The following is a 26677-nucleotide window of genomic DNA, read 5'->3' on the forward strand; positions in this document are numbered from 1 at the left end:
AATGTGTTTACTCACCTTGTCACCTTTCTCTCTCTTTGTCCCCCCCCTCTACAGAACTCAATACGGCATAATCTGTCATTGAACAAATGTTTTCTCAAAGTGCCTCGCTCTAAAGATGACCCTGGAAAGGTAAGAATGAAAACTATCTTGATTGTAAACAGTTAGGATTGCTTGCGAGTGAGGGGAAAAATACAAATGGAATGTGTTAACTTTCAACCAACTAAACCCAGTTGGCAGAATTCACAGCTGAAGCATTTCTTTGGGGGTGTGTGTTATGCTTTCCCTGGTAGAAAAATGTTACCATTGACTGGCTGCCAGGACTCTGACAGTCTGGAAATGGACGGAATGCTCGTAATCTCACATGAGCGTCCCACCCCCACAGAAGTGCATTTTAAATGCAGGGAGACTTTTTGGACCAGCACGGACCATAGATCTATATTAGGAGGGGAAAAAAGTCAAAGATTGGTAAAGTTGGATACGTAGCGGGGTTGAAGGCCAAGTCATTTCCAGAACTTGTAACTCCAGACATATTTAAAAAAAAAAAAAAAAAGAATCAAAAGTCAAATCTCATCTACTCCCAGCTCAGCTCTCTGCCTCCTGTTTTTCTTCTCTGTGAAAGGATGTACAGTCCATGTTAATTTGACATTTGAATCTCAGTAGGGCCACCTACATTTTTCTATTTCTGTCCAATTTACTTCACAGTCTCTAGCGATATCAATCTGATAAGTAGCATCCCCCGATGTCTTTCGCTGCTCACGAGGAAGGAGCTTATACTAACTATGATGGTTTGCATAGGTCCAGCCATATGTAGCCTAACCCAGATACCATCCCAGCTCTGTCAGAGTACAAAGTATGTATGCTAAGGGAACCACACAAATAATTATACACACACACACACACACGCGCACACAACAACACATGCATGAAGAGCTACACCAGGCTGTGTAGAGGATGGGGACTGAATGCTAATTTCATGTTTTGCTGTAATCCTCTGATATTGACACTCCTGGGAGCTGCTCCACTAAATACAAAATAATCTATTGCTGTATGGATCCCATTCCAAATGCATGGCCAACATGCTCGCATCCTTAATGTTTAATTTGAAATTTTCCTCACTCCCTTCCCCCCCGAAGACAACTTCAAAGAGCTGCTAGCCGGTCTTGATATGTTGCATCAATATTGTAATGTGGCAGGAATATGAGAACTGCTGCTTGGATGAGATAGGAGAGTCATGTCGCTCTGCGTCTGTGTCTCTCTCTGAGATGGTGTAAGAGATGACAGTCAGTATTGTGCAAACGCACCCCCCCCCCCCCCCCCCCCCCCCCCCCCCCGTCTAACCTGGAGGTACGAAATTCAGCCCGTGAAAGGCTACTGTTAATAATCTATATTTTAATTGGTGTCATGTCTTGGTCGCGAGGATGAGGATCAATGTGCGTTTTTGTTTGTCTTTGCGAAATTTACATGCAAAAGAGGAAGCGGATGGCACAATATTTGGTAATATATGAAAATTAGCGGGCGTCATTTAGGGAAGAGACCCAGGTAGTTTACATCTGTTATCGTGGATCTATTTAAAAATGAAAATAAAATAAAAAATTAAGAATCTTTGTGGCCGCCTTTGTTTTATGACTGCAGAGAGGAGTGTGGCTTTGCTCTGTTTTTGCCCCAGACTCTAACGATACACTTGGGCAGGCATTGCTCCAGTACGTTTCAGTATTTGTGAATAATTTAATGACTCTTTATATGTTTTTCTTTTTTTCCTGCCAACTCTCTGGGGGCGAGTGTTGGGAAATGCAAAAACTCCCCTCCCACGAGGGTTAACTTAAAGTGTTCTCCCCCCTCAATTAAAACCAGCCAGGCTTTGTCTGTGCGCCGCTGCTCTGTGAAACATCCGAATTCCTACCCCTGCATTTAACTCCTGCGATTTAAACCCGAATTTGATCACATGTGGAGACAACATCTCGCACCTTTACATACATTATTTAGTGGGGCGTCTTGTCGAGGGTATAATGAGGTTTTTGGTTTACTTAACTGCACTCTGTGTCAATATGTGAGCAAGTTTTCTTCATCCTTTGTTGATTGCACTGAGAATTATTCTTCCCTCTAAGGAAAATATTAATTGACCCAAAAGCCTCAACTATTCTAAAAGTTCTAATTTGAACCCCTTGATAAATATAGGTCAGCGGTTGCAGGTAGTGTATGTGAGTTGTGAAAATAACAGGTTGGCCAGATTTAACAAGGTGATTGTGTTTGCTTCACTTTAGAAACGGCTTGTTTTTCATGGCCCGTCCTGTTGTTCAGAGAATTTCTTCTGGAAATATCAATTATTCTCTCTGCTGAGTAACTTATTGTGAAGGTGCTCATCTCACTTTCTCTTGACAATTGGAGAACTTATCGGGGGTTGTCATGAAATATTAAAAACAAATTCAGAACCAGCGGCTCCTCGGGTGAAAATCTCATTTTTAACGGCTGTAAGCAGTGTTCTCGTTGGCTTCGAGGAAGAACATCATTTAAAAAAAAATAAATAAATGAATTAAATTGGGCAGAATGCAAAGATAAATAATGCAACTTGGTTGTGGAATTGCTAGCTGCAGCCTCAGAGGCTGCCCCAGCTGCTCTTTGTATTAGCCTTGATCGGACCTTAGAGCAGGGCAGGGCTTGATTCCTGGGCTCAGACAGCAGATACTTCATCCTCGGCAACAGCGCTCTCGTTGTTGTACCGGAGGCTGAGGAAGTAGGGCTTCAGGAGAGGCTTAGCATTTCACCACTACCAGCCACCCCGAGCAGCAGCCACATATGAGGAAAAGCCAAACCTTCCCTGCTAACCGAGCCCACCCACACACTGCACAAGCTCTAAAAGCTCCAGTAAAGTTTTGGTCTGATGGGACAGATTTCAGGAGAGCAGATGGGGCCTCTGAGCATTAGTTATGTTGTTCAAGCAGGTTTGTATCGGTGGCAAAGAAAAATATATGACGTTTATGCAACAGCTCACAGCTAAATGTCAGACAAACATGAAAGAAGGGGAGGGTGGGAAGAATATTAAATTCAACAGAGATCACGGACTGGACCAAGACAAAACGTAGTTTACAGACAGACGTTTAAAATCTTCTTTCAATTTCCCACGGATGTAATGTGGGAAAGAAATCTGTGTTGTCAGCTCACAGGTCTTTCCTTCGTCTACAGGGCTCTTACTGGGCCATTGATACCAACCCAAAGGAGGACGCCTTGCCTACCCGGCCAAAGAAGAGGCCGCGGTCTGGAGAGCGGGTGAGTCTGAGAGACGTGCTGCATATACCTAAGAAAACACATTTTATACCCACCGCTGCTCTTTTTTTTACAGCTTCTGCCTTGTTTGATTCAGTATTTCTCTGAAAGTCCACTGCTACATCAGTTTTCATTTCCTTTTTCCCTCCTTTTTTCTTTTTTTTAAACTGTTTTAAACTAAACACACACATACAGTCTCTGTAGGAGTTCGTATCTAGACTTCATGGAGCTGCCTCTGCATGCTAGCCTGTCATGACGTGTGTTCCTTATTTTTAGATTTCACTGTACATACATTTTTTTGAACAAACATCAATTACACCAGAACCGTGCGCATCGGCTTGTCTGAGTGGGAGCTTTTGCCTTTAATTATGCATGAGCTTCGTCCACCGTTAGTACAGCTGTACAGGTTGTAGAGAGCTGCTCAGATTGACCTGGCTCTTGGGCATCCCAGCACACGGGGCTCTCTCATCTCCTCCTTCCCCACAGTGTTGCTGGCCAGAGGTTACTCTGAAGAGCGTTTCTCTTAGCCTGACAAAGGAAATCGTACGCACACATTTACCGCATCACTCACATAGATGCAGCAAAGGCAGAGGTACAGGGAAGGTACATTGTTTTAACACGCAGCTCTGCCTTCAGTAAAGCTCTCCTGATGCAGTTCTGTTCGCTTTAATGTGACACAGAAGAATACACAAAGTGAATAGTGTGTTTTCTGCAGTACATATGCTTTGTGCTTAACCCCCCCTCCCCCCCCAGAAACCATCTGCCCACAAGGCATTCCATTAAGAGTCACACACATTGAAATAGAGAGTTTTTAAATCTCATTTATGTTTATCGTGAATTAAAAATGGTATTGTTGGCAGCCAATCCTCTTACAATAAGCAGTTTTGGGAGACAGGCATGGCGGAGTTATCTCTCACAACAGTGTGCCTATACTGCAAGACGTGGGCATGTGTGGGTATACTGTACGTCTGCTTGGGAGGATGGGGCTGGCTTCCTCTTTTCAGAAAGAACAGTTCAGACGTGGCCTAAATAAAGGTGTTGCTTTGTCATATGGAAATAGTTCTGGTTGATGTATCCTGTGACAGCATAACGTTTGTAACCTATTTAGTGTGGGTTACTCCATTCAACCTGCAGCACTCAGATCTTGTGTGTTTGATAATTGGATTGTGTTGATTTTTTTCTTTTTTTTCCCTCTTCTTTTTTCTTTTTTTTCTTCTGCCTCCACACCCGGCCCCCAACCTCCACAGGCTTCCACGCCGTACAGCCTGGATTCAGAGTCTTTGGGGATGGACTGTATGATCTCTGGAAGTGCCTCTCCAACGCTGGCAATCAACACTGTGACTAACAAGGTACTACAGTCAGCCATCCAGCCTCCAGCTCCAACACACACCTGGCTACATGGCTGCACCCTGACCCCTCCCACTTCTCCAACCACCTACAGCACTATTCCCCACAGAGATAGGCACACTCTTGTGGAGGGGAGATACAAGCACACACACACACACACACACAAACATGCGCTCATGTGCCTCAAGCTTCTCTTCACTGCAACCCACACCAAAATACACAACTCTCTGCCCTGTTGGACCTTTTCCCTCTACAACAACAGGCAGCAGCTCTTGTTATCTTCACTCCGGAAATATGATGCTCACACTGATACTTACTGTTTGCAACCTGATAGACCTTCCACATTCTTGTGCACACTTGCAACAGAATACACCTCATGCTTCACAGGATTTCTGTACCGGCACCTGAAACACAGGCTGACGCCCCGGAGTAGTGTTTCTCATTGTGTGACCACACTACAGGTGACCACCCCTGCTGCCGGCTCTGTCTGCTCTCAGTGTTTTTTTCATATATCTATAAAAGCTTGGAAGCACTTGTACATCATAGAGCAAAGCTACAGGGACTGCTGGCTGTTAGATGTGAGTGTGCGGCTCACTCTGAAATTTAAATAGGCTTTTTAACCTTAAGCTCTCATCCTCTGGGCCCAGTGGGGGCAGCTCTCAGGAGTACTTTTAAAAAGCCTACAAGAGTCGCTTATTCATTTGCTGCAAGCGTTACAAAAAAAATGGTTGTGAGAGTCGGTTTTTACGTGCTGGTGTGTCGGGGACTCTCAGTGTTCACATGAGCATGAGCAAACGTCTGAACATACGTCTGCTTGTGTTGGAACTTGTGTGCACACGTATGGAGGAATACGTTACAGGTTGTTTTAGCTTGTTTTGACAAATGTCAGCCGCTGCTAGCTGGGGGCTGTTTTTGTGGGAAATGGCAGTTTTTCATGTTACTGTAGCAGACAGATTCATAGACCCAAGTGTGGAGGAAGATGACCCTTTTCCTCTTTGAGTGCTGCAAACGAGCACTTCCACGGCACCAGTCTCCACCGGCAGTGACTGTATAATAAGGACCTGATGTTAAGTGCTGACAAATCCCCCCCCCCCTCCAGTAAAATAACTTAGTGGCGCAACAAGCAGAATGGATTCAGAATGTATTAACAAAACACAACACATCTACCGTGTGATGATGACAGTTCCTCTCTTTATGTGCATTTGATTGTGTCAAAAACTGTTTTGGCGGTAAAGTAAACAGACGACACATTGGAATAGCAACAGATCTAATGCCCTCACTCCTTGGAGAGAACTTGTTTCTCACTCCTTTGCACACACCCACTGTAAACACACGACAGGCCACGCCTCTTTCGGTGCTGTGTGCCAAGCCACAGGAATTCCCTCTCTGTTTTTCTCTCTGTCTTTCTATTCCAGTCTCTCCCCATCATTCCCGCCTTCCCAGATAGACCAATGGGGAGAGGCTGGCAGGACGACTACTGAACTAGCAAGAACCTCTGTTCTCTTTCTCTCTTCTGTCGGACATTTTTTACAGAGCATTATTCCCCCCCTGCTCTTTCTTCTGCTCTACTAACGTAGGCTCACGCCGAAAGTTGAGTTCTGAGGCTGCTCTACACACTGGAGTGCATGTGCTGAAGTTTTGCCACTCGTGTGCGATGATTGAGGGAAAGAAAGGATTGCTGGAATTAGTCTTGCTGATGAGCAGTCTCTCTCTTTTTTTTTTTCTCCTCTCCTCTCTCTGTCTGTTCAATCCTGCATGCAGGGATTGTGCTGAACATGGGCTGCCATTGTTGGAGACACCTGGGCCAATCTTGCTTTGATTTCATAATCCATGTCTCATGCTGTAGATTAGCCCCTCTCATGTAAAAGACACCTCTGGCTTTTTACTTAATTCACTGCTAAGAATAGAACTCTGACCCGCCTACGAGCTGCACACCGTATTTACTGTGGAGCTGCTTCTGCCTGTATGAGCATGTTTGCCCCAGTCTGTGTGTATTTCTGTGCGGTTTCCTACCTGCGCACACTTGTAATGGTAGAAAAGTGTTTTTGTCATATGTTGGTGCATGCTTTTGTGAATGTGGGTGAGATGCTGATGGCTTATAGACTGACTGTGCGTGCTTGAGTGGGTGTCTCCACTCGGGGGACCTGGGTAAACCACTGGGTAAAACGAGGTTTTGAAATCATCACACTTTATGGTTGAGTAGAGTAAAAATAGATTGCGGTGAGAGACTTAAGGCATAAAAGCCTGTTTTATGACTTCATTACACATAACATTTATATTTCTGTGGCACACTGTTTTTGATTAGCACTGTCGAGCTGATTTTCTATAAGCCTTCCGTTTTAGCTGCTCATTGAGTTCCCCTTCACGCTAATGAACACTGGAGCCAAGCCCACACCGAGTGGAGAAAAGCTAGTGTTGCTTAATGAGCCTCTCCTGTAACCCCCGTCCTCCTCTGTCTCTGTCTTCCATGAACATTGTTGCCTGAATTCAGCATTTCCGCTCTCATTTTTAAAAAAAAAAAGAAAAAAAACGTATTGTTAGTGAGTGTGCAAGCTCCTCACTAACAGCTTAATTTGATTGGGCTCTCGCTCTGCATCCTGAATTCGAACCAGCGCGTTTGTCAGCCGGCCAACGTCAGTCGGAGCAGAGAAGGCAGTCAGGGCTGCCTGAGTTTCCTCACCAGCTCTGCAGTCTCTGTGGTGGCACGCTGTGGCTCAACAGAAAGACAAGAGGCTTCAGTCCAGTGCTGCTGCTGTGAGGAGGGTGCTGGCAGGGCCAGGCCTGCCTGAAGGCTGCTGCAACTGCTATCTCATTGTGCTCAGCACAGAGCCCACTCTGTTCCACTCATGGTGATGAGCAGATGCCACCATGCTGCACTCAGTCATGCATGGGCATACACACATTCAAGAACATGCACCCGTCTTGGAAAACTAAGTCCTTTTTCCACTGCAACAGCGTTGGTGCATTACTGCCATTCCTTTCTCACAAAACAGAATTCAGCACGTGGGCGTTTCTCTGTGGGTATCATATTCATTTTCTGGATTCTTCTTACTGTTGTCGTAATTGTCTGACGGTGCACTTTATTTTAGGGAGGTTGGGGAAACAGAACTTTGTTAGATGATAATTAAAAGTGTCGTCCTGAAGTGCTTCAGCTAGTTACGCTCCTACATTGAAAGGTCAGCGTCTCGGCTGCACTGAAATCCTTTGTTAGCCGTCCCAAACGGATTTGCGCTTGGTGAGCAGATGTGGCTGACATCGGCAGTGCCGTGACCTTTAATGATGGGAATGTCTCAGCTGTCTCCAGATCCCTTTACACAGTCAGAAAGAACCCCCTCAGTGAGTGTGGAGGGTGTTGAGCAGCACCCCGTGTCTCCCATACACACTCAGAAATAAAGAAACTATTCTGCTGTTCTAGCTTAACACAGGCTTTACATTTCCATATGAAATGATGCTGTTTAGCTGTACACCAGTGTTATCTCTCATAACCATTCTCTCCAAGAAGTGATGACACGCTCTACCCTTCACAAGACTGGAGATTGCATTGATAATAGTAATTAGTGTGTGTTTTAAAGATGTGAAGTCTTATGTACTTGTCTGTGTTTCAGGTGGCGTTGTACAACACAGACCAGGATGGGAGTGATAGTCCGAGAAGCAGCCTTAACAACAGCCTGTCTGATCAGAGTCTCGCCTCCGTCAATCTCAACAGTGTGGGCAGTGTTCACAGCTATACACCGGTAAGGAAAGGGAAGTCTGTAATTGGACATGACTCTGTGACGATGAGGGTATTTCGTGGATCCAAAAGAACTGGATTTCATCTGAAATGTGCCCTTGTTACACCCACCTGAGTTCTGCTTGCATAGATGCACTTTCAAGAAAAAGAAAAACCAAATGCAAAAGGACCTTAAGGAGCATAATTGGACATGATCCAGTTGACTCCAACAGACCTCAAACAAGGGAGAACACCTACACCTGCAGCAGCATAATGAGGCACCAAAAATGAGCCTGTAGTAGGAAAGAGGAGGGGGGGGGGCATCAGCAAAATGTTTTCCTGCACTTCATGGTTCACACATTCCAACTTGTATAAAAAAAAAAAACATTTTTCTTCTGCACTGATTGTAATGCACCAGGTGATCAGATCTTCCACAAAGACACGAAACCTGCAGCGGCAGAACAGGACACCAACCGAACCAATTACACTGAACACAACATTGCCCTGAGTTTTGTCATGGGCAGGCTGAAACAAATCCAGGGGGACTTTAGGTGTATTTGGAGCTATTATTGAGCGTGATGCAAAGCTGCCAATCAGTCATCTTTTTGGTACTGATTGGCAGCTTTGTAGTACCGAAGTACCTGCTGTTGGGAGTGCATCGTATAGAGCAAAGGTGTTGTTGTTGTTTCCTGGAGATGATGTAGCTCATCTCTCTTTTCTTTTTATGCTAGATATTTGTGCATATATTAGATATTAATTTTTGTGTTATTGTTTTTGAGCTTGAAGTACTAATTGATAATGACATGAAAATGATATTTGATTTGATCCACATTTTTCAGTCTGTGTGCGAGCCACAGCCACTGAAGGAATAAGAATGAAGCACTGCCAGACTTTAAAAGCGTATTGTATCCCGTGTTTCATTTGTTCAGAAAGCCCCAGGAGGCTTTCTTCAGAGGAACCAGCTGTAGACGGCTATAGACCGAGGTTCAGGGTGGACATGAGCGAGTGTACAACATCAGGAAAGGGGGTTAAGGGAAACAAAGAAAAATGTGCTCGCTCCTGGAAGCCAGACAAAGAGAAGCACTTCCTCTGATGTCCTCCCACTAGAGGTGCCCCCTCTTTGGTGTGGTCCTCCTGCATCCTGGAGTGCTGCCTGCTCCAGGCACTGGGCATCGATCGGATCAGCCTGATGGATGTGCTCGCGTTTTCCCTCTCTCTCTCTCTCTCTTTCAGCCAAAGCGGCAGCTCGCAGTAAACACTCTGGCTTTATTATCACCTCTTCACTCTTCCCCAAGCCAGTTCGTGAGCCGTGCACTTCAGCAGCCTGTCCGCGTGTTAGAAGAGGAAGATGTAAGGATCAAAAAGTGGACATGACCTCTCTTGTGAAGCTATCTCACAGTGGGCAGGGGTCAGTTCATAGCGATGCTGTGGTGAATCTCGTAGACAGTCTTGTTGCTGCTTCTCTCACACCCAGGGGCAGCACATAACATTGACTGCCCACACAAATACATGGATAAAATGGCTGCTTATTTGTACAAGGTATTGCTATTGATTTTGTTTTAAATACATTTTGCTTCAGCACCTGAGTATTGGATTTGTGTCCATTCGAGTTGCTCTCTTAATGTTATGTGAGCCAAGGCGGGTAACACACTCACCTGGATTGTTGTTCTTTGTGTAATTTGTTCTTTATGCGTTGTTTGACTGGCGTGTCTTCAGTCAGAAATAAGCATGGCTACAGTCGGAAGAATCGAACTATCCTTATATTTGACTGGTCTTTGATGACCTCTTTGCACAAAAAAAATCTCTTTTCTGTTTTTGTGGCTCCATGACCAGAAGAGCATGGCAGGTATCTTAAAAAAATATCTTATATTCATGTGTCTGTCTAAATTATACTCCGCTCCCCTTAGTGTCAATAGTCCCAGTAGTTTTTGGTGCACTTGGATTTGAGCTTTAGCCGATGTACTTTGAAATCTTTTAGGTTAAACATTAAACACAATTTTATTTTGTGGTAATATTACTCAGGTGTGTAATTCTTTATCTCTTCATCTCCCCAGGTGACCAGTCACCCAGAGCCTGTATCCCAGTCTTTGAGCCTGCAACAGCCCCCCCAGTCCCAGTACAACATGCCAGACAGGGACAAGCAGCTCCTGTTCTCAGAATTTGAAGATCTTAGTGCCTCCTTCCGCAGCCTTTACAAGTCTGTTTTTGAGCAGTCCTTCAGCCAACAAGGTGAGTGGCCTCATGAGAGCTTTGAATGGAAATCTAATAGAGAGCCTAAGCTTTACTTATCAAGAAACAGGATGATCCTCAGAACGATTTTCCTAATGTGGGGTTGTTCTTAACAGCTGGGGCTATAGAGCGTCTTAAGGCACTAATGAGGTTTACTCGTAGTGAGCGGATATTCAGCCGGGCTGACTTGGATGTGATGCAAATGTATGCCGAGTATTTTCATGAGCTTTTGCCAGGGAAATATCGGAAGACCTCATTCGATATTTAAAAGCACCGTTTGAGAGTTCACATCTTAAATATTTGATTCAAGCATGTAAAGAGACACGGCCGTTTCCACGTTATCGTCGATTCTCTCCTTTATCCTGTTTTTTTTTTCTTTCACATGAAAGTTATCTGTATCTGGTCATGTTAGAAAGGCCACGTTTCATCAGTGGAGTGGAGGAGCTTATTGGCAGCCAAAAAGCTCTGCTAGACTTGAGTTTCATTTATCATAATGTTGGGAATTTGTATCATGTAATGCATAATGCTGTATAGAGCAGAGCTTTTCTAAAAGGCTGAGTCCCTGCAGAACAAAAAGCAGTTTTGCTTGTAATCTGATTGACTGATAAACATGGAGCATTTGACAAGCGAGTCATGAGCAAAGTAGACTGAGCTTTCTGTGTATAACCCACTTTCACAAATCAAATGCATTTCATGGTATTGTTTTCAAAGAGTTCCTCTCCTTTAATCTATCATCTATGTTTCATTAGTTGAAAGTTGTTACCTTTCTTTTTATGTGCATAAAAGTGAAATCTCTTAGTCAGACAGGCTCCAGCAATTAAAAAGCGTAAATAATCGAGCTAGAGGATTTCACACTCTGCCGCTGTAGACAGTGAGCTAATTCACTGGCTTTGATAATAGGTAATGAGCTCGCATTATTATTCTGGTGCCGCGTTAATTGCTTTCTGTATTTCCCTAGTTGGACAATGGGCTTTCTGTGCCGATAAGAGATGCACCTTTGTCACCCCTGCAGTGAGTGTTATGTGCCGATTGTGTAGGTGCGGGGCTGGAGTCAGCTCTAAAAGCACTCCAGTGAAATAGGTTTACCGTGCCAATGCTGTGAAGGACAGGGCCTCTTAAGACCACTCCCCAGCACTCGGATGATTGCAGTTGGGTGTGCAGATGTTCATGCTCCAGTCATGTCAGTTTAAGAGCCAAGCGGCAGCGCGGCGACTTTGTCAAAGACAATTCCGGACTGTACAGCTGGAGAGCAAAGACCAGGCAGCTCGAGCTTCTGAACCTTCAAATCTGAACCAATCCGAGTCATTCAAAATGGCAGCTGGTCGATCTCAAGAGTAGAACCACTTAAACACAGGAGGGCCACATCCCATTACTGTAAGATGCCAAAAAACATCACCGTAAGTAGCTGTTTTATAGATGTGAAGGGCCTGACTCACAATGATGGTGCGGAAAAGTGTAACTCTTCAGCACATTGCGTTTGACCTAATGGACGATTTTCAGTCGCTTAGACTGCAACTTAAGATATTTTCACGATCAATTATTTTGTCAGTTATGTTTGAAGAGATTCACTTTCTGATTCTTTATGAATAATTAACCCGTTAACAGAAAATTGATCGATACTTACAGCCGTTTGAAGCATTCCTAAAGATGTTTTAATGTCAGCTGAAGATTTCTTCTGTTTGCCAGACAACGTGAAACATTTAAAGCAGATAAAGTAAGGCAAAGGAAAAAAGACTCGACAGTCTCTTTCTGATTTTGTTTAATTTTATTTTTATTATTTCTGCAGGATCAGTGTGTATGCAGCATTTTCCTCTTTGAGCTACTACTACATGTGGTTTTATATCGAGTGAGGTCAGATAAATTCTGATCATTTTGTGATTAATGAGAGGAAAAGTGGTCTGTAGTTATTTGTTTCTGGTGAAATGTAAGATCATGTGATCATTTACTGACATGAAATGATGTAAAGGTTGGAATTATAAATCATTATTTGGTTGAAGATGTTAACAGTTTATAAAACAACAGTGCTTTTGTAGGTTGCTATTTATTGTGTAAATATTCATCTTAAAAGTCATTAATTGTATCTGTCAAAATGTAAAGGTAGTAGAGGATTAACTACAGAGTATTTCCCTGTGAAATGTGGTTGAGTGGAGGTATAAACATGCATAAACTGGAGCTACTGAGAATACAGATTGTATTGAAGAGCAGCACTTGAATAAATGCAACACTGCATTAAAGATGATGTTTTCAGACTTGTTTTTCCTTGTTTAAAAATGGTTTTATACGTTTTGTTGATTCATAAATCTGTCGATGTGTTTTGTTTCCCAGGTCTGATGGGCATACCGTCAGATTCGTCCCAGCAGACCCACACCTCCTGCTCCTATCAGCACTCCCCCAGTGGCCCCATCAGCACCCAGAACAGCCTGTCTAACAACCAGCCCAACAACCACCCCAACAACCACTCCGCCAACAGTGGCCAAGTGCCCCTGTCCCATCCTGCCCAGGCCCACCCTGGCCACGGCTCACCGCATGCACAGCACCTGTCGCAGCACGGTGGCCCCCACAACCAACACGGCCAGCACAGTCAGCTCTCGCAGCACTCTCAGCACCCCCAACACGCTGCACACTCCCAGCACGGGCAACACCCGCAGCAGCACCCGTCCCACGGCCAGCACCCACAGCAACACACGGCGCACCCATCCCAACACACGCAGCACAGCCAGCACCCCTCTCAACACGGCCAGCAGCACCCGAGCCTCTCCCACCAGCCCCATCCTACCCAGCAACAGATGGCCTGCAACACAGGTAAGACGCCTCTGTGAACAACCACCACCTTTTGTTTATTCTCTCTTCTTCCCATTCATCAGACAAGACAAGTGAAGTGGAGCGAAGACGACGTGTTTACAGCTGAATCTGGAATCCCTCCTCATTGTTTAGTCATAAAGCACAGAGAAAGTGTTTTAGGTGCTAAACAGTAAATCATCACCTTATTTATTATCTGTGCTGTCGAGAACAAAGCAATGCTGAAGCAAAGGACTTAAGCAGCATATATGGTCACGTGGCTCCTCCTAGTGGCCACTTCGCTGAACCGAACCGTCTCACAGCCTGAGAAACTGTTTCAGTTAGTGCTGCCTTCTCTTTCATTTGGCACTACAAGACCGCCTGCGCAAATATAGAAAAAAAAACCGTGGCCACAATGAAAATGCATCATCTGACCTCACTGTTTAACCCACAGCATGTAACAGTCACAGCAATTGTTGTGCGGATGTCTGTAAGGGATGGAAGTAGGACTAAATCTGTAGTTGCCCCAGAAATAAACTGGGCGTTGGGGACCTCTTAAATTTTTTTATTTTGTACTGTTACAAATAGTATGCTGTGTGTGTATGTGTTGCAGGTTTACTGTCTGACTGGTACCAAAATCTGGATGCACTGAAAGAAAGCTGTCGTATTGCCAGCAGCTATAACTGGGCTGATGTAGACCTTTCACCTTTCCAAGGTGCGGTTTGGACATTACCAATATATTTTGCAGCAACTGTAGCTATTGATGACTTCCCTCATCGTTTTATCTATTGTTCCAACTTGAAAATCTTTCAAGACTCCAGTTTTCTCTGTCAGCTGTATCTTTGTGTACCGATGCGATCAGAAGGCACAAACATTTCAAGCTATAGGCTGATGGTTACAGCTCTGCTCCAGCTCTTGATTGAGTGCTGAAGTGTCGGCACCGTGGAGTTGATTACGACTTTAATTAAACTGAGCTCTTCAATTAAATAACACTGCCTTCAAGTTTAATTACCAAAACACCAAGCTCAGCAGGTCAGTTTATCCAATTACGGTCTAGAATTGCAAGGTAGGATGTTTTTTAAATATCACCCACTGAAGGTTACTGACATAATGAATATACATTGCAACCAAGTTTTTGCTGTATGCTTGTAAATTAGTTTCTCATCACAGACACATTTTAGCGCAGAAACATGTTGTCACCGTGCTTAAATGTGTGTCAAAATGTGTGTTAATTTCTCCCAAGGGTTGAGAGAGAGTATGAGACAAGCAGAGTTGAACAATTGGTGCCTTGAACCCACCCAGATTGCAGACCTCTGCTCGTCCATCAACCAGTTTTTTGCCCGCACCGGCGTAATTCAGCCACAGGGGGCAGTGCAGCCTCCCGTTTGCCATGGATCCATGCACACCAACAAACCCAGCCAGCACCTCAACACAGGTTCCTAACCCTACTCTTTTATTCAGATTTCTCTGTGAAAGATTGTAAACGTGGACGTTTTTCATTATGAAATGAGGATCACTCAAGATCGTGTCAAAGGAAAAATACAATACCCTTTTTGTTAACAAGTTGGTACAATTTCCTGAGGCCTTAGCGAAACGTCTCGGCATGTCTTTACACCTCTGCCAATACACGGCAACTAGTTTTAAGGGGTTGAGTGAGACATTTGACTCAAGATCATCCGTTTCTGCTGTGAGGCGTGCCTTATGTAAGATCTGTGTATAGCTTGCACAACCATGCAAATGTAAATCTGGACAGGAATTGCACTCAATAACCCAGACTTTATTATCAAATACTTACATTGTCCTCCTCTGCAGTTGGTGCATTGAACTGGCCAATGCTGGGAAAGCACCACGCAGCAGATAGAGTTAACACCCGTTAATAAGCCTGTCAAAAGACTTCTCGTAATTCGTCCGTCACACTTAGACTCTACGAACCCTGAGCTTCACTCATTCCTCCAAAATCATACAAAAATTAAATAATGCAGCTGTTTGTCAGATTACTCTTGCATGAATATGCTCAACTATCTGGTAAAGGCTTGGTCCAAAGTTCCTGTCCAGTACACAGAAAAAGAAGCTGGGTAATAATAATCACAAGGACCAGCATGTGTACATAAGTGTACATAATAATGCAGCCGAATTCCCAATTAAGCTGCTCTCATTCACATATTTTCCTGTTTCTTTTGTCAGATGGCTAAAAGTGTCAGAAATTTTGATTGAAAATCAACCCATGAAGACAACATGTGAACTCACAGCTGATTAAAGCTTTTCAAAACTGTCACTCTGCTCTAATAAAGTCCTGATTTCATAACCACAGTCGCATTTGACAAAATCGCAACTCCAGTAACTTATAGACGTGTTTGTGTGGTGAACTTTCGTTCAGAGAGAGTTGGAAGCTGCAGAATGTCTCAAAGTTTTCTGTCCACAGTTGTTGGGGGGGTCGGACATGTTTTAGTCATTAACTCGATTCTGCTCTTGTGCTTCTGTAATGAGACAAGGGAGAGTAGTCGAATTAAGGGGCTAAGTTGAGCTGTAACCATGGCTCAACTGAACTCAACTCAGAATAATCAGAACTTCCGACTGAAAACACCAACAAGAAGTCTGTCTTCCTTGTTGGGTAGACAGTAGATTAAAAATCTGGGAAAAACTTGTTTATTTCTGAAGTGAACTCCTTAACTGCTGATCAGAATTTTCTGCTAATAACAAAGCAAATGGCAAGAGCGAGAAAGTTTCAATTTTCCACTTCAAAGGTACAGCAAATGCAGCTTGATTTGCTGCGCTCCCAAACAAAGTGACGGGGTTGGGTTTTTCCAGTTTTAGACTTGGTAATCACTTCAGACACTCAAATATGTTCTCGAGCAGAGAAGAAGTGACCATTTTCTGTCATCTTTTCATAATATGTCCCCTTTAAAGGTAGATTTGTTTGATCAGAAAGAGACAACAGAGGAGATAAATGAAGTTTATTTCCTTTCATCAGGAAATCTCTACATGGACACGAGACAGAGCATGTCCATGATGGGTCCTCCAGGATATCCCCACATGCCCCCCATGAGCAGCACAGGACCCACTATGACAGGTAACATGCAGCAGCTCAAGAGGCACAGTTAAAAAGAAACATGGTGACTGTTTATTCCTATTGTTTTGGGTTTTTTTTTCTCACTGCACAAATCCACTCTCTGCAGGACACCACACACAGATGAACCAGCAGCACATGATACCCACCAGAAACTTCCAGATGCATCGCATGCCAGCCGACGACATCCAGGATGATTTCGACTGGGACTCCATCGTCTAGCCTCTAGACCTCTTCTTTTTTTTTTTTTTCCTGAAAAAAACAAATGGGAGCGAGGAGAGGAGGTGGAAGCCAGGCTGAGCTGAAAGGCCGCAGGTGGAGGAGGCCACCGTGTCATGCAGAACGTTAGGCAAGCTTTGGAGACACAGACTTCAGAGTCCTGACGATTTTACAAAACATAACCAGAAAATGTTACTTTGAAGACAATCATATTTAGTCGGACATGTTAAAGTGATCGCTTACAAACTTGAGAGACAATTGGAACTCATTCATGTCTAAACCACATGCTCCTCATCCCCAGCGATCAGCCTTCCAAAGTCAAACCCCCTCCCCCTCCGCCGCCCTTCCTCCGTAACTGTTATGTGATTTGAGCGACGTGTTCAGCTTGTAATTCTTCTCGTGTTGACATTGGCCTCAGCTGCCTCTTGGATGAGTTTCTCTCTTTTTTTAAAACTTGTTTTTTTTTGTTGTTGTTCTCTCTTTTTTTTTTTTTTTTACTTTTGTTTTAAGGAAACGCAGGCTGTCTCTGAGTGCTGTGACAGCGCTCGTTGGTCACTTTTGGGAGAAAAGCCGGCCCCGCTGAGGCTGAATCGATGGTTAAGTCAGGTTTGCAAAAGCAGAGATCTTGAACAGGGTGTTTAATCTTTAACCAGGCAAAGAGATCAGACAAAACATTGGGATCTGTTATTATAGCCGATCAATGTGACCCAGCTCTCTGCAGCAGAATAGTTCTGAGAGTACAGCAACTCTTTTTGTCTCAAGCACCTCAAGGAGGATCTATTTGATGGTAGCAAGCAGATTAAAGCAGGGAATTGAAAGATTCCTCTTTTAAAACTCAGTAAACCCAAACTAAGACCAGGTTTAGGCTCTCTGCGTGCAGCGGGTTGGGTTTTATTTTCTCCGCAGGTCACAAGCTGCTGTAACTTTCAGCATTTTTAACCTATTGATCATTAAACAAGATATCATCGTGCAGAAACAATTACGTAATCTGCATCAGTCGGATTACATTTCTGATGCTCTAAAAGTCTTATTTCAGAGAACTGGCAGTTTTATTGATGATTAGGGGAAACGTAAAAGCTGTTTGTGTCCCAATCCGCAAATATTGATCTCCAAAATCAAAGAGTCAACTCAAATGTATTTCAGAACTCCAACATCAGTTCGGGCTTCAGTTGGTTCGGCTGGTTCTCTTGAACTAAAGGGTTCAAGTAATGAGAGTTTAGGAAATCTATTTATTCACTATCTAACCGAGGGTGGAATTTTCTAAATAAGATTCTACAATCAAGAGCGATCTTAGCGTAATCATGGAAAACGACTTGGGGCTCTATCCAAAACGCAATAAATCTGGCCACCAGCGCCTGAAAAGTTGGTTCTGTAATGCATTATTAGTCATTTAATGCATCCCAAACTGTGCTGTAAAACTAGTTGTGGTTTTTATGAATAACTATTTGTGAGTTTTCAAGATGCTGGCAAGAGTTTTAAAGTGCATGAGCATGAATCCTAAATCATGGAATTAAAATGAAATCCAATTAATCAACATTTCCATCAGCGATAGAAACCGCTGAATAAAAAAAAGAGAATAACTGTTCAGGTCTCCCTTACAGGGGATGAGAGAAGCCCAGATGTATTAAACGATCCAACGGCGGAATCATTCTGACCTTTTAAAAGGAAAAACCAGTCGATGCGGAATTTGTTTAATGATCAATAGAATATACACTGATCAGCCATAACATTATGACCACATGTTGAGACCCCAAACTGGTCGGGCCGTTGAGAAAGAGCATCTGAGGGTGTCCTGAAGTGTCAGATCCCATCAGAATCTCATCTGAAGTTTGTCATCTAAGTTGAGCCCTTATAAAGCAGTTTTTGTGGGGCCCACAGCTGGAAGGATGTCCTCTTGCCATCTGGGGTTTAGGTTTTTGTGGCAGAAGTAGCACCCATTCAGGTTCTCCCAGCAAACATTGCATTGTTGCATGATGAGCAGTGTTAGTGGTTTTAATGTTGTGGCTGATCAGTTTTCAATGACGAATCGGACTTTTCTGTTTGGGCGTGAGGTTCAGAGGGACGTTTTGATGCTGGCCACAGGGTTTATCATGTCTGAAATTGAAATAGTGGAGACTGTTCTTGTTTGAACTGCCCAGTGTTTTGTTGTGATAGATGGCGTAAGCTTTTGCTTTTATACAATCACCACAGAATGAAAGTGATGACTCCTACAAGTGCGCAAGTGTGTGTGTGTGTGTTGGTTGAACATATGGTGCGTGTGTAAGTGTTTATTTTGAGTTTGAGTTCTAATTTTAGGGCTATGATTGATTGCTGCAATCATCTCTATGCGATCTATGAGCACAAAAACAGATGCACACAGTGATGAAAGAGTAGATTTGAGATCTGCATTTTGGTAGAAAGGGTTTCTCAAGCACAGAACAGTGAGATGAGTGGTCCTGGGAAGCTGTCCTCTGTGTTCCGTAACAAGTGGCTCCACAATCAGACAGGTGCTGACCTTAAGAGACACTGTGTTTCAAAAGAAAAGGGTGGGGGGGGGCCTTTGCACTCATGTCCTTTTTGTTTACTCAACAACCTGAAGATCTAAAGCACCTCAAGAATCTAAAAGGCTAGTCACACACAGCAATTCTTTAATTTGTTCATTTATTAGTCATTTCATTCACAGTTGGGACTACTGTTTGTTTGAAAGGTACAGTAGAATATTTAAGGAAGTGTTGTCATTTTGACCAGCAGATGGGAAATTAACACCAAAGTCATGTCTATATGGTAAATGTGAAACTGCAGCAAGCACCCAGTTAGCATAGCCTAGCATAAAGACTGGAAACAGGGAGACATAAAGCCCCTCACTCGTTAAATCTGTCCTCCACACCCAGCACAGCTCGGTCATCGCACATTATCTGCTCGGCTTGGCTTATATTATCATTCCATCACTAGTTGCCTGAAACTTTGTGGGGACAGCAGTTCATGCACCGCTATCCTGGGAAGACTTTTCCCCGTTAATATTCAATTGTAAACATGATTATATCATACTAACTAATGGAATATGCATTGAAAGCACTGGTGCTAATTATATATAACTTTTTTTTTTTTATCATATTGGCACCCTCCAACCCGCCCGCCTCTCATCACTCAGTGATTTGGTTTTCTGCCTCCCATCCACTACGCCAGGCGTTTTCTTTACTTCTCCCACTCTGTAGCGACGTCTTCATGCTCAATACAGGGACACATAAAAACCACTGCAAATGAGTATAATAAAAACACAGCAGCTGAATGTGTTAGAATTGGTTTTCTTTAATGAATTTAGGTGGGAGACGTCAATTAGCACATTTTGCATTCAGTGGCACAGTCCGTCCTCTCTCCTTTTCCTCAAGCTCTTCCCTTCTTAGCTAGATTTCACCGGTTTTAGGCACACAAAACAAAGACGAACACCAGTGGCAGTAGGTGGAGGTAATGGGAGAGCAGGATGAGGCGCGCAACGCCACATGAAGTACCTTCACTCTCTATTAGACGTCGAGAGCTACTCTCAAGCACAAAAACTCTCCCAAGTATCCTGTTTTATTTGTTGAGCCTCAGTTCCTTGAGCTCATTTTGGCTCTTCAGTTTCCAGTCTTGGTGCTACGCAAACAGGTGGACGCAAAACCACGGAGACGTGAAAGAGGTTGGTAGCTTCTCGTCTGCATCTCAACAAGAAAGTTTTCAAGCTATTTAGGCACCAGTTACTCCAGTTGTAGCCGTAGGTTTGATTTCATATTTGGTTGACAATCTTGGATTTTTGTATCACACAATGTTTTGCTGTTGTTGTTTTTTTTGTTTTTTTAGTACAGAACCACATTTCTGATCAAGTAGGAAGCTATTTTGAGCTACACCCAGCCCAGCTTTGACTGTAAATCTTCTGTTAGACTGTCCTGAGCCGCACTGTGCAGAGGAAGTGAAGTTCTCTTCTTTAAGCTTATAGTTTTTTTGTTTTTTTTTCTCGGAACATTTTCAGCAAATTGTTTTGTTTCTCCCTGCCAATCTTGCCCGTTCGCATCTGCTTCTCTCTAGCCACGGTTTGTCGAGTGTCCGCTGTACGTGGAAGATTGTCAGCAATTCATCTTTTTAAGTTTTTAAAAAACAAACAAACAAACAAAAAAAAAAAACCTGCCAGGATTTGATCGTGAGAAGTCGGACGGAAGTTCTACCAAATCGGGACTCTTTTGGGGTGAGTGTGGGCCAAAGGACTGCAACTGAGGACGGGAGCAGGAAGGACAGCCAGCGTGTGTGTGTGTGTGTGTGTGTGTGTGTGTGTGTGTGTGTGTGTGTGCGTGTGGATTCAGACTCTGTGGAGCTGAAGTGGAGGACATCCTGCGAGTCTCGGTTGGTGTTTCAGCTCTTCCAGGTGAAGACTGTGAACAAAAACAAGCCGCTTCATGAGCACATCAGACCGCCAGGAAACCAAAACAATCTGAGCAAAATGGATTCGGCTAAAAGGGAAGAAAGTGAAGACAATGACTGGATGACAGTTTTACATTATGTCCGTGTGTGTGTTTGAGTTTTCTCGTGCAAGTTTTTTTTTTTTTTTTTTCTTTTTCTCACAGACATGTTTTTAAATACAGCTGGACATGTACCTGCCAGAGAGATTATTAATATTATTGGGGGGAAAAAAAAAAAAGAAGAAAAAAAAAAGAAGATAAAAAACCTTGTTACAATATGGGAGAGACTGCCAACATCTACTGCTGATTGGGGCCTATTTTATTCAGTGCTGGTGTGTTGTTGTGCTTGTACATATATGTCTTTTCAATCATCCCTTTTTATCCGCTGGGGGGTGGGGTATCCAGGCAGAGGGTTGGTCTTATTCATGAGAGGGGAAAGAAGAGGGGAAAAGAATAGAGTATTTTGTTATTGTCCAATCAGAGGGTGACAGTATGTATATATCTATATTGTATATATGTGATGAAAATGCGTTGGCTTTTTGTGTGACACTACCTTTTACCTGTACTATGGTTCTACATTCAGTGTTTCAGTGTTGATAATATATATTTGGTTTATGTTTTATTTTTTCAGTTTTTCTTTGATTCTCTTGTCTTTGTCATTTCTTGTACTGTTTTATTCTTTCCCTCTTTTTTTTTTTTTGTCCCTTTTGTTCGTTTATTGCACGGTTTATTACTTTTGTTGTCCAATGAGGTGACACAGCTACTCTTTGTATTCGTTTAGTGCTGTAAAATAACTCAAGTGTTATTAGAATTGTGGATACCACCGCCCACCCCACCCCCTTCCCCAATATGCATGAATGGCACTTAAAGAAATAAAATATGGTAACTTCACTGTGGAATAATGTGATGTTTGAGCTTTATTTATTTATTTTACTGAAGACGGATCATTATCAATGTAGAGCCAAAATTCATGGATAAAAGAAACTTTTTCCTTTACACAGAAGAACTAAAACCAAACCGCTTCAGAGTTGTCTTCACAACTTGATGTCATAGGAACGTGAAGAGGAGGATGAGGTTTGCGTTGTAACAAAGTTTATCATTAATTCATCGCTTTAGTTCCAGAAAAAGTAAATCCATTTGTCAGAGGGGGGAAGAAAGGGAAAAAAAAATGGTGATGAAATTGTGATTCCAACCATGTTTTTGACTGAAAATAATACAATGAAAACATCTGGAGTTGAAACCGAGAAATTCTTTTCTTTTGCGAGAGTGTCCACAAAGTGCAGGGAATAAATCGTCTCTTCATTAATTCGGGACTGTAAACCAGTCCTGAATGTTGGGGATCTTTGGGGATCTTTGGGCCCTCGGGCAGAACTGCATTCAAACACGATTCTGTAGCAGACTTACAACATTTCTGTCCAGCCAATAAACTCATAAAAAGATCCAGGAACCAGAAAGTGATGCCATTTCCCCCAGGATAGAAATGCCAAGCATCAGTGCTCATTGCATGGGGAACTTACACACCCATGAAGGCACCATTAATGCTGAATGAGTTACTATAACAGCAACAAAATGTCAAACTAAAATCTGAACAATTACATAAGCATGGCCACATCCATATATATGCATATATACACATACCGTATATACAGTTTATATATATATAGTTTAAAATTTGGTAAACGTGCTGTTCTTCCTGCTAATCTAAGCTGTAAGAGCAAAGAACTTTATGATAAATAGCTACATAGAAAATGAAAATGGAAGACCACATTTATTTAGTTACTTTTTTTTTTTTTAATTAAAAAAGGCTTGGAAGAAAAAGGCACAAAAAATAAATATTTTCTTGGAATTGGTTTGGAATCACATATAAAACACTGTTCAGAAAGATGGATTTCAGTGTGTTGCTTGGCATCTGTTAGTTATTTGCAGAGACCTCTTGCTCAAACTTGTGTGTGAAGTCATCACATCTCAGGGGTTTCCTTTTCACCCCCACAGCCCTCTTAGGACCATGCTTATATTTCCAAATCGGTGTGACACTTCTTAACACGTGTTCAAGCTGACATTAAACGTGTGCTTCGCCCCTGCAGGATATTCATTTTCAACGGGGGGCACCCCTCTGGACACAGAGTTGGAGTTATTATAAGTAGCCTGACGCTGAACTAGAACAAAAAGTCCAACAAGATGGCCACGATATTTAGAGCGTCCTTTTTACTTCTGCTGGTCCTGATCCTGAACGTTCACCTGCACTCGTCGGCACCGATACGTAAGCCATGCTTTTCATCCCAACTCTTTTCATGTAGTGGTCTCTTCAAGCTCTGGTGAGAATCAAATATCTGTCTTTATTAATAGAAATTAGCTTCCAATGACATTTGCTTTATGCCAAATTATTTTAAAGCTTCTTTACCAAGGATTGGAGTAAATATTAAATGTAAAATATGTGATATTTATCTGTTCTTATGGCTTATGTTACAATTATCAGGTGACAAATTCAAAATCAGCTGGAAAACTCAGTTGGAACTCAGTTATCCCAATAAAGAGAGAAAAAAAATGTGTCCCAGTTGAACTCTCAAATGTCTCTACAGGTGATTCATGGCACACCTGCCTCTGTTAGTATCCTGATATGTCAGAAAACAAAGCTTTGATCATTAAACACACTTGTGTTTTGGAGGCTTTGACTTCTTTCTCAATGTTAGTGAGAAGTGGTAAATTAATCATGGTAGATTCTGTAAAAAGTGCTAATTTTTTGTTCAGATGTTCTAAATAACAGGTCATTTGTTGAGGAACTTGTTGACTAAACTAACATCTAACGTGTTTTGCAGCAGCTGAAACTGTTCAGTCGCCTGCAGTCGTCGAGGAATCGGGTCCAGAGGAACACACACCAGAACAGAAGGAGGAGTCGTTTGAGGAGAAATATATTCCAGCTGTTGTAGTAGAAGTGGCGTCAGATCCCGAGGACGCTCCTGCTGAAGAAGTCATTCCAGTCATTGAAGATGATCCTGAACCAGTTGCTGTAGCTCAGCAACCTGCCCCCCATGAGGTGTTGGATGAAGCTTCACAAGAAGTTTTAGAGGAAACTGTCCAAGTCGGTGTTGAAGAAGCAACTCCAGGTGAAAGTATAGATCATGTCCCAGGAGAGAGTGAGCCTCAAGAACATGATGATGTGGAGGGTCCAGCTCCGGAAGCACCGAACCCTCTTCTCCCTGCTGGGGCTTCAGAAGACGAAGCTGCAGATGACAATGCAGGTGCTGAAACTATGCTGATAACCCCTGATGGCAACGAAGAAGTTTATCCTGTTATTATTGTCCCTGCAGAGCCAGAGACTGTTGAGGCTGCAGATGAAACAACTCCAGAGGAGGCAGCCCAGGATCTTGTAACTTTACCTGTGGAGTCTGCGGAACCGGCGTCAGATTCAGAAGAACAAGAAGAAACTTCTTCTGTAACCAAAGAGGGAACGGAAGACCCCGCTACTAATGAAGAAACTCCTCCTAGTACAACAGAAGAAGAGGAATCCCTTATCCTTGATCCTGCAGAACCTGAAACAGAGGAGACGGATCAAGCAGGACCTGCTGCAGAGGAAACAACGGCAGAAGACTCAGTCCAAGAGGTTCCGCTGGTTATTGTTCCTGTAGATTCTGCTGAGCAGGAGACAGATAAAGTGGAACTAGAAGAAACACTCCTTTTGAGTTCTTCTGAAACCAAAGATGGAACTGAGGAACATGCACAAGAAGAGGAAACGTTTGTTCCCATAGAGCCAGAAGAAGACCCTGCTACTAATGAAGAAACTCCTCCTAGTACAACAGAAGAAGAGGAATCCCTTATCTTTGTTCCTGTAGAACCTGAAACAGAGGAGACGGATCAAGCAGGACCTGCTGCAGAGGAAACAACGGCAGAAGACTCAGTCCAAGAGGGTCCAGTAGTTATTGTTCCTGTAGATTCTGCTGAGCAGGAGTCAGATACAGAACAAGAAGAAACAGTCCCTGTTAGTTCCTCTGAAAGCAAGGAAGCAGAAATATCTGAAGATCCTTCTAAAGAAGATGGGGACTTTGTCCCAGTAGTGCCAGAGGAAATACCCGCCACTAATGAAGAAAGTCATCCAAGTACACCAGAAGAGGAGGAATCCCTTATTCCTGTTCCTGTAGAACCTGAAGCAGAGCAGACGGATCAAGCAGGAGCTGCTGCAGAGGAAACAACGGCAGAAGACTCAGTCCAAGAGGGTCCAGCAGTTATTGTTCCTGTAGATTCTGCTGAGCAGGAGACAGAACAAGAAGAAACGGTCCCTGTCAGTTCTTCAGAAACTCCTGAGGAAGATGCAGGAGAGAATGATATATTAGTTCCCATAATGTCAGAAGGAGAACCTGCGACTAATCAAGAAACCACTTCTAGAACGACAGAAGAAGACGACTCGCTTGTTCCTGATGAAATGGGACACGCTGCAGAGGAAACAATTTCAGAGGAGTCAGGCCCTGCAGTGACTGTCCCTGTGGACTCAGATGAACAAAAAAGTGATGAAACTCTTCCAAGTACACAAGAAGAAGAAGACTCCCCTATTAGTGTTCCTGTAGAAGTTGAGCCAGAAGGTGAAGATAAGGTGCAAGAGCCAGTCCCAGAAGAGCCGGCTGTCATTGTTCTGGTAGAACCTTCTCATGAGGAACCAACCTCTGAAATTCCTGTGGAGGACGAGAAAGATGATGGTTTGGAAGAAGAAGCTGTCCAATCATATCCAAGTGAAGCTGCCCCAGAGGAGGAGATGGATAAGGAAGATCAAGTAGCTGAAACAACCAGTGCGGCCCCCACAGCTGGCAAGGATGGAGATGCTGATAATGTTCCTGCTGCTGCTGAAGGTGGCATTCGAACCAACATCCTGTTGCACACAGATGCATTTAAATCTTCAGTTTTACCAGTACATGATGAACCTGTAGGTAAGAAGCCAACGCTGAGCTACTGTCCAAAATTTTGAAATTGTGTTTCTCAAGAATGTAACTTCGCCTTCCATCATGTGTCTTACCCACCTGAAGTGGTAAATGTTCTTGTATCATAAGAAGCATCGCAGGATGTGACTATGATCAATTATTACAACTATGACTAATTTCATCTTCCAGCTCGGATGAACAGAGGGGCGATACTCGGAGCAGCCCTCCTTACACTGATGTCTTTTATCGTTGTTGGATTTATTGGATTGACCATAACTAAGAAACTACGGTGAATGCGAGTGAGTACAACTTCAGCCAATATTCACAGAAACCCATGACTGTTTCTTATATAGACCTGGCTATATTACAACATCAATGCTGCAGAAAAACATGTTGTCATGGTATTATTCATGAAGAGCTTTTCACTAAACTAAAGAAGTAGCAGTCATGGGACATTAACGGGCATCAATGCACTATAACAGGCAGATGTTTACCGGGCCAAGACGTTTTTGCCAAGACCACCATCATTGTTCAGCTTCTTCTCAAACAAACTAAACACAAACAACCACTGAGGCTGATTCATGTGTTTTACTGTATCTTGCAACTGTTTTTCCTCCTGCAGGACATTGACATGAAAACCAAAGCAAATGGAGAATTGCTGTTTGAGGACATACAAGGAGGGACTGAAGCGCCGAGCAGAACGAGCTTTTCTGCATTGAGATTCTTCTTCAAGCAAACCGGATCTTCAGCT

At 43.2% G+C, this 26677-nt stretch overlaps 1 protein-coding gene across 1 annotated transcript in view; it reads left to right on the forward strand.

Annotated features, from left to right (window-relative positions):
• Nucleotides 1-21910, forward strand: part of foxj3 (forkhead box J3) — a 72608-nt gene extending 50698 nt beyond the window's left edge. Inside the window, exons 3-12 of the mRNA XM_072381945.1 lie at nucleotides 55-129; nucleotides 3181-3264; nucleotides 4509-4610; nucleotides 8214-8342; nucleotides 10372-10546; nucleotides 12872-13348; nucleotides 13938-14039; nucleotides 14568-14759; nucleotides 16296-16394; nucleotides 16501-21910. Coding sequence (XP_072238046.1) covers nucleotides 55-129; nucleotides 3181-3264; nucleotides 4509-4610; nucleotides 8214-8342; nucleotides 10372-10546; nucleotides 12872-13348; nucleotides 13938-14039; nucleotides 14568-14759; nucleotides 16296-16394; nucleotides 16501-16613 — 1548 coding nt within the window. The 3' untranslated portion in view covers nucleotides 16614-21910. The remainder of the gene's footprint in view (nucleotides 1-54; nucleotides 130-3180; nucleotides 3265-4508; nucleotides 4611-8213; nucleotides 8343-10371; nucleotides 10547-12871; nucleotides 13349-13937; nucleotides 14040-14567; nucleotides 14760-16295; nucleotides 16395-16500) is intronic.
• Nucleotides 21911-26677: the final 4767 nt, after the last annotated feature.

This window comes from Leuresthes tenuis, unplaced genomic scaffold, assembly GCF_036924035.1.
Source record: "Leuresthes tenuis unplaced genomic scaffold, fLeuTen1.0.hap1 SCAF_3, whole genome shotgun sequence".
Classification (NCBI taxonomy): domain Eukaryota; kingdom Metazoa; phylum Chordata; class Actinopteri; order Atheriniformes; family Atherinopsidae; genus Leuresthes; species Leuresthes tenuis.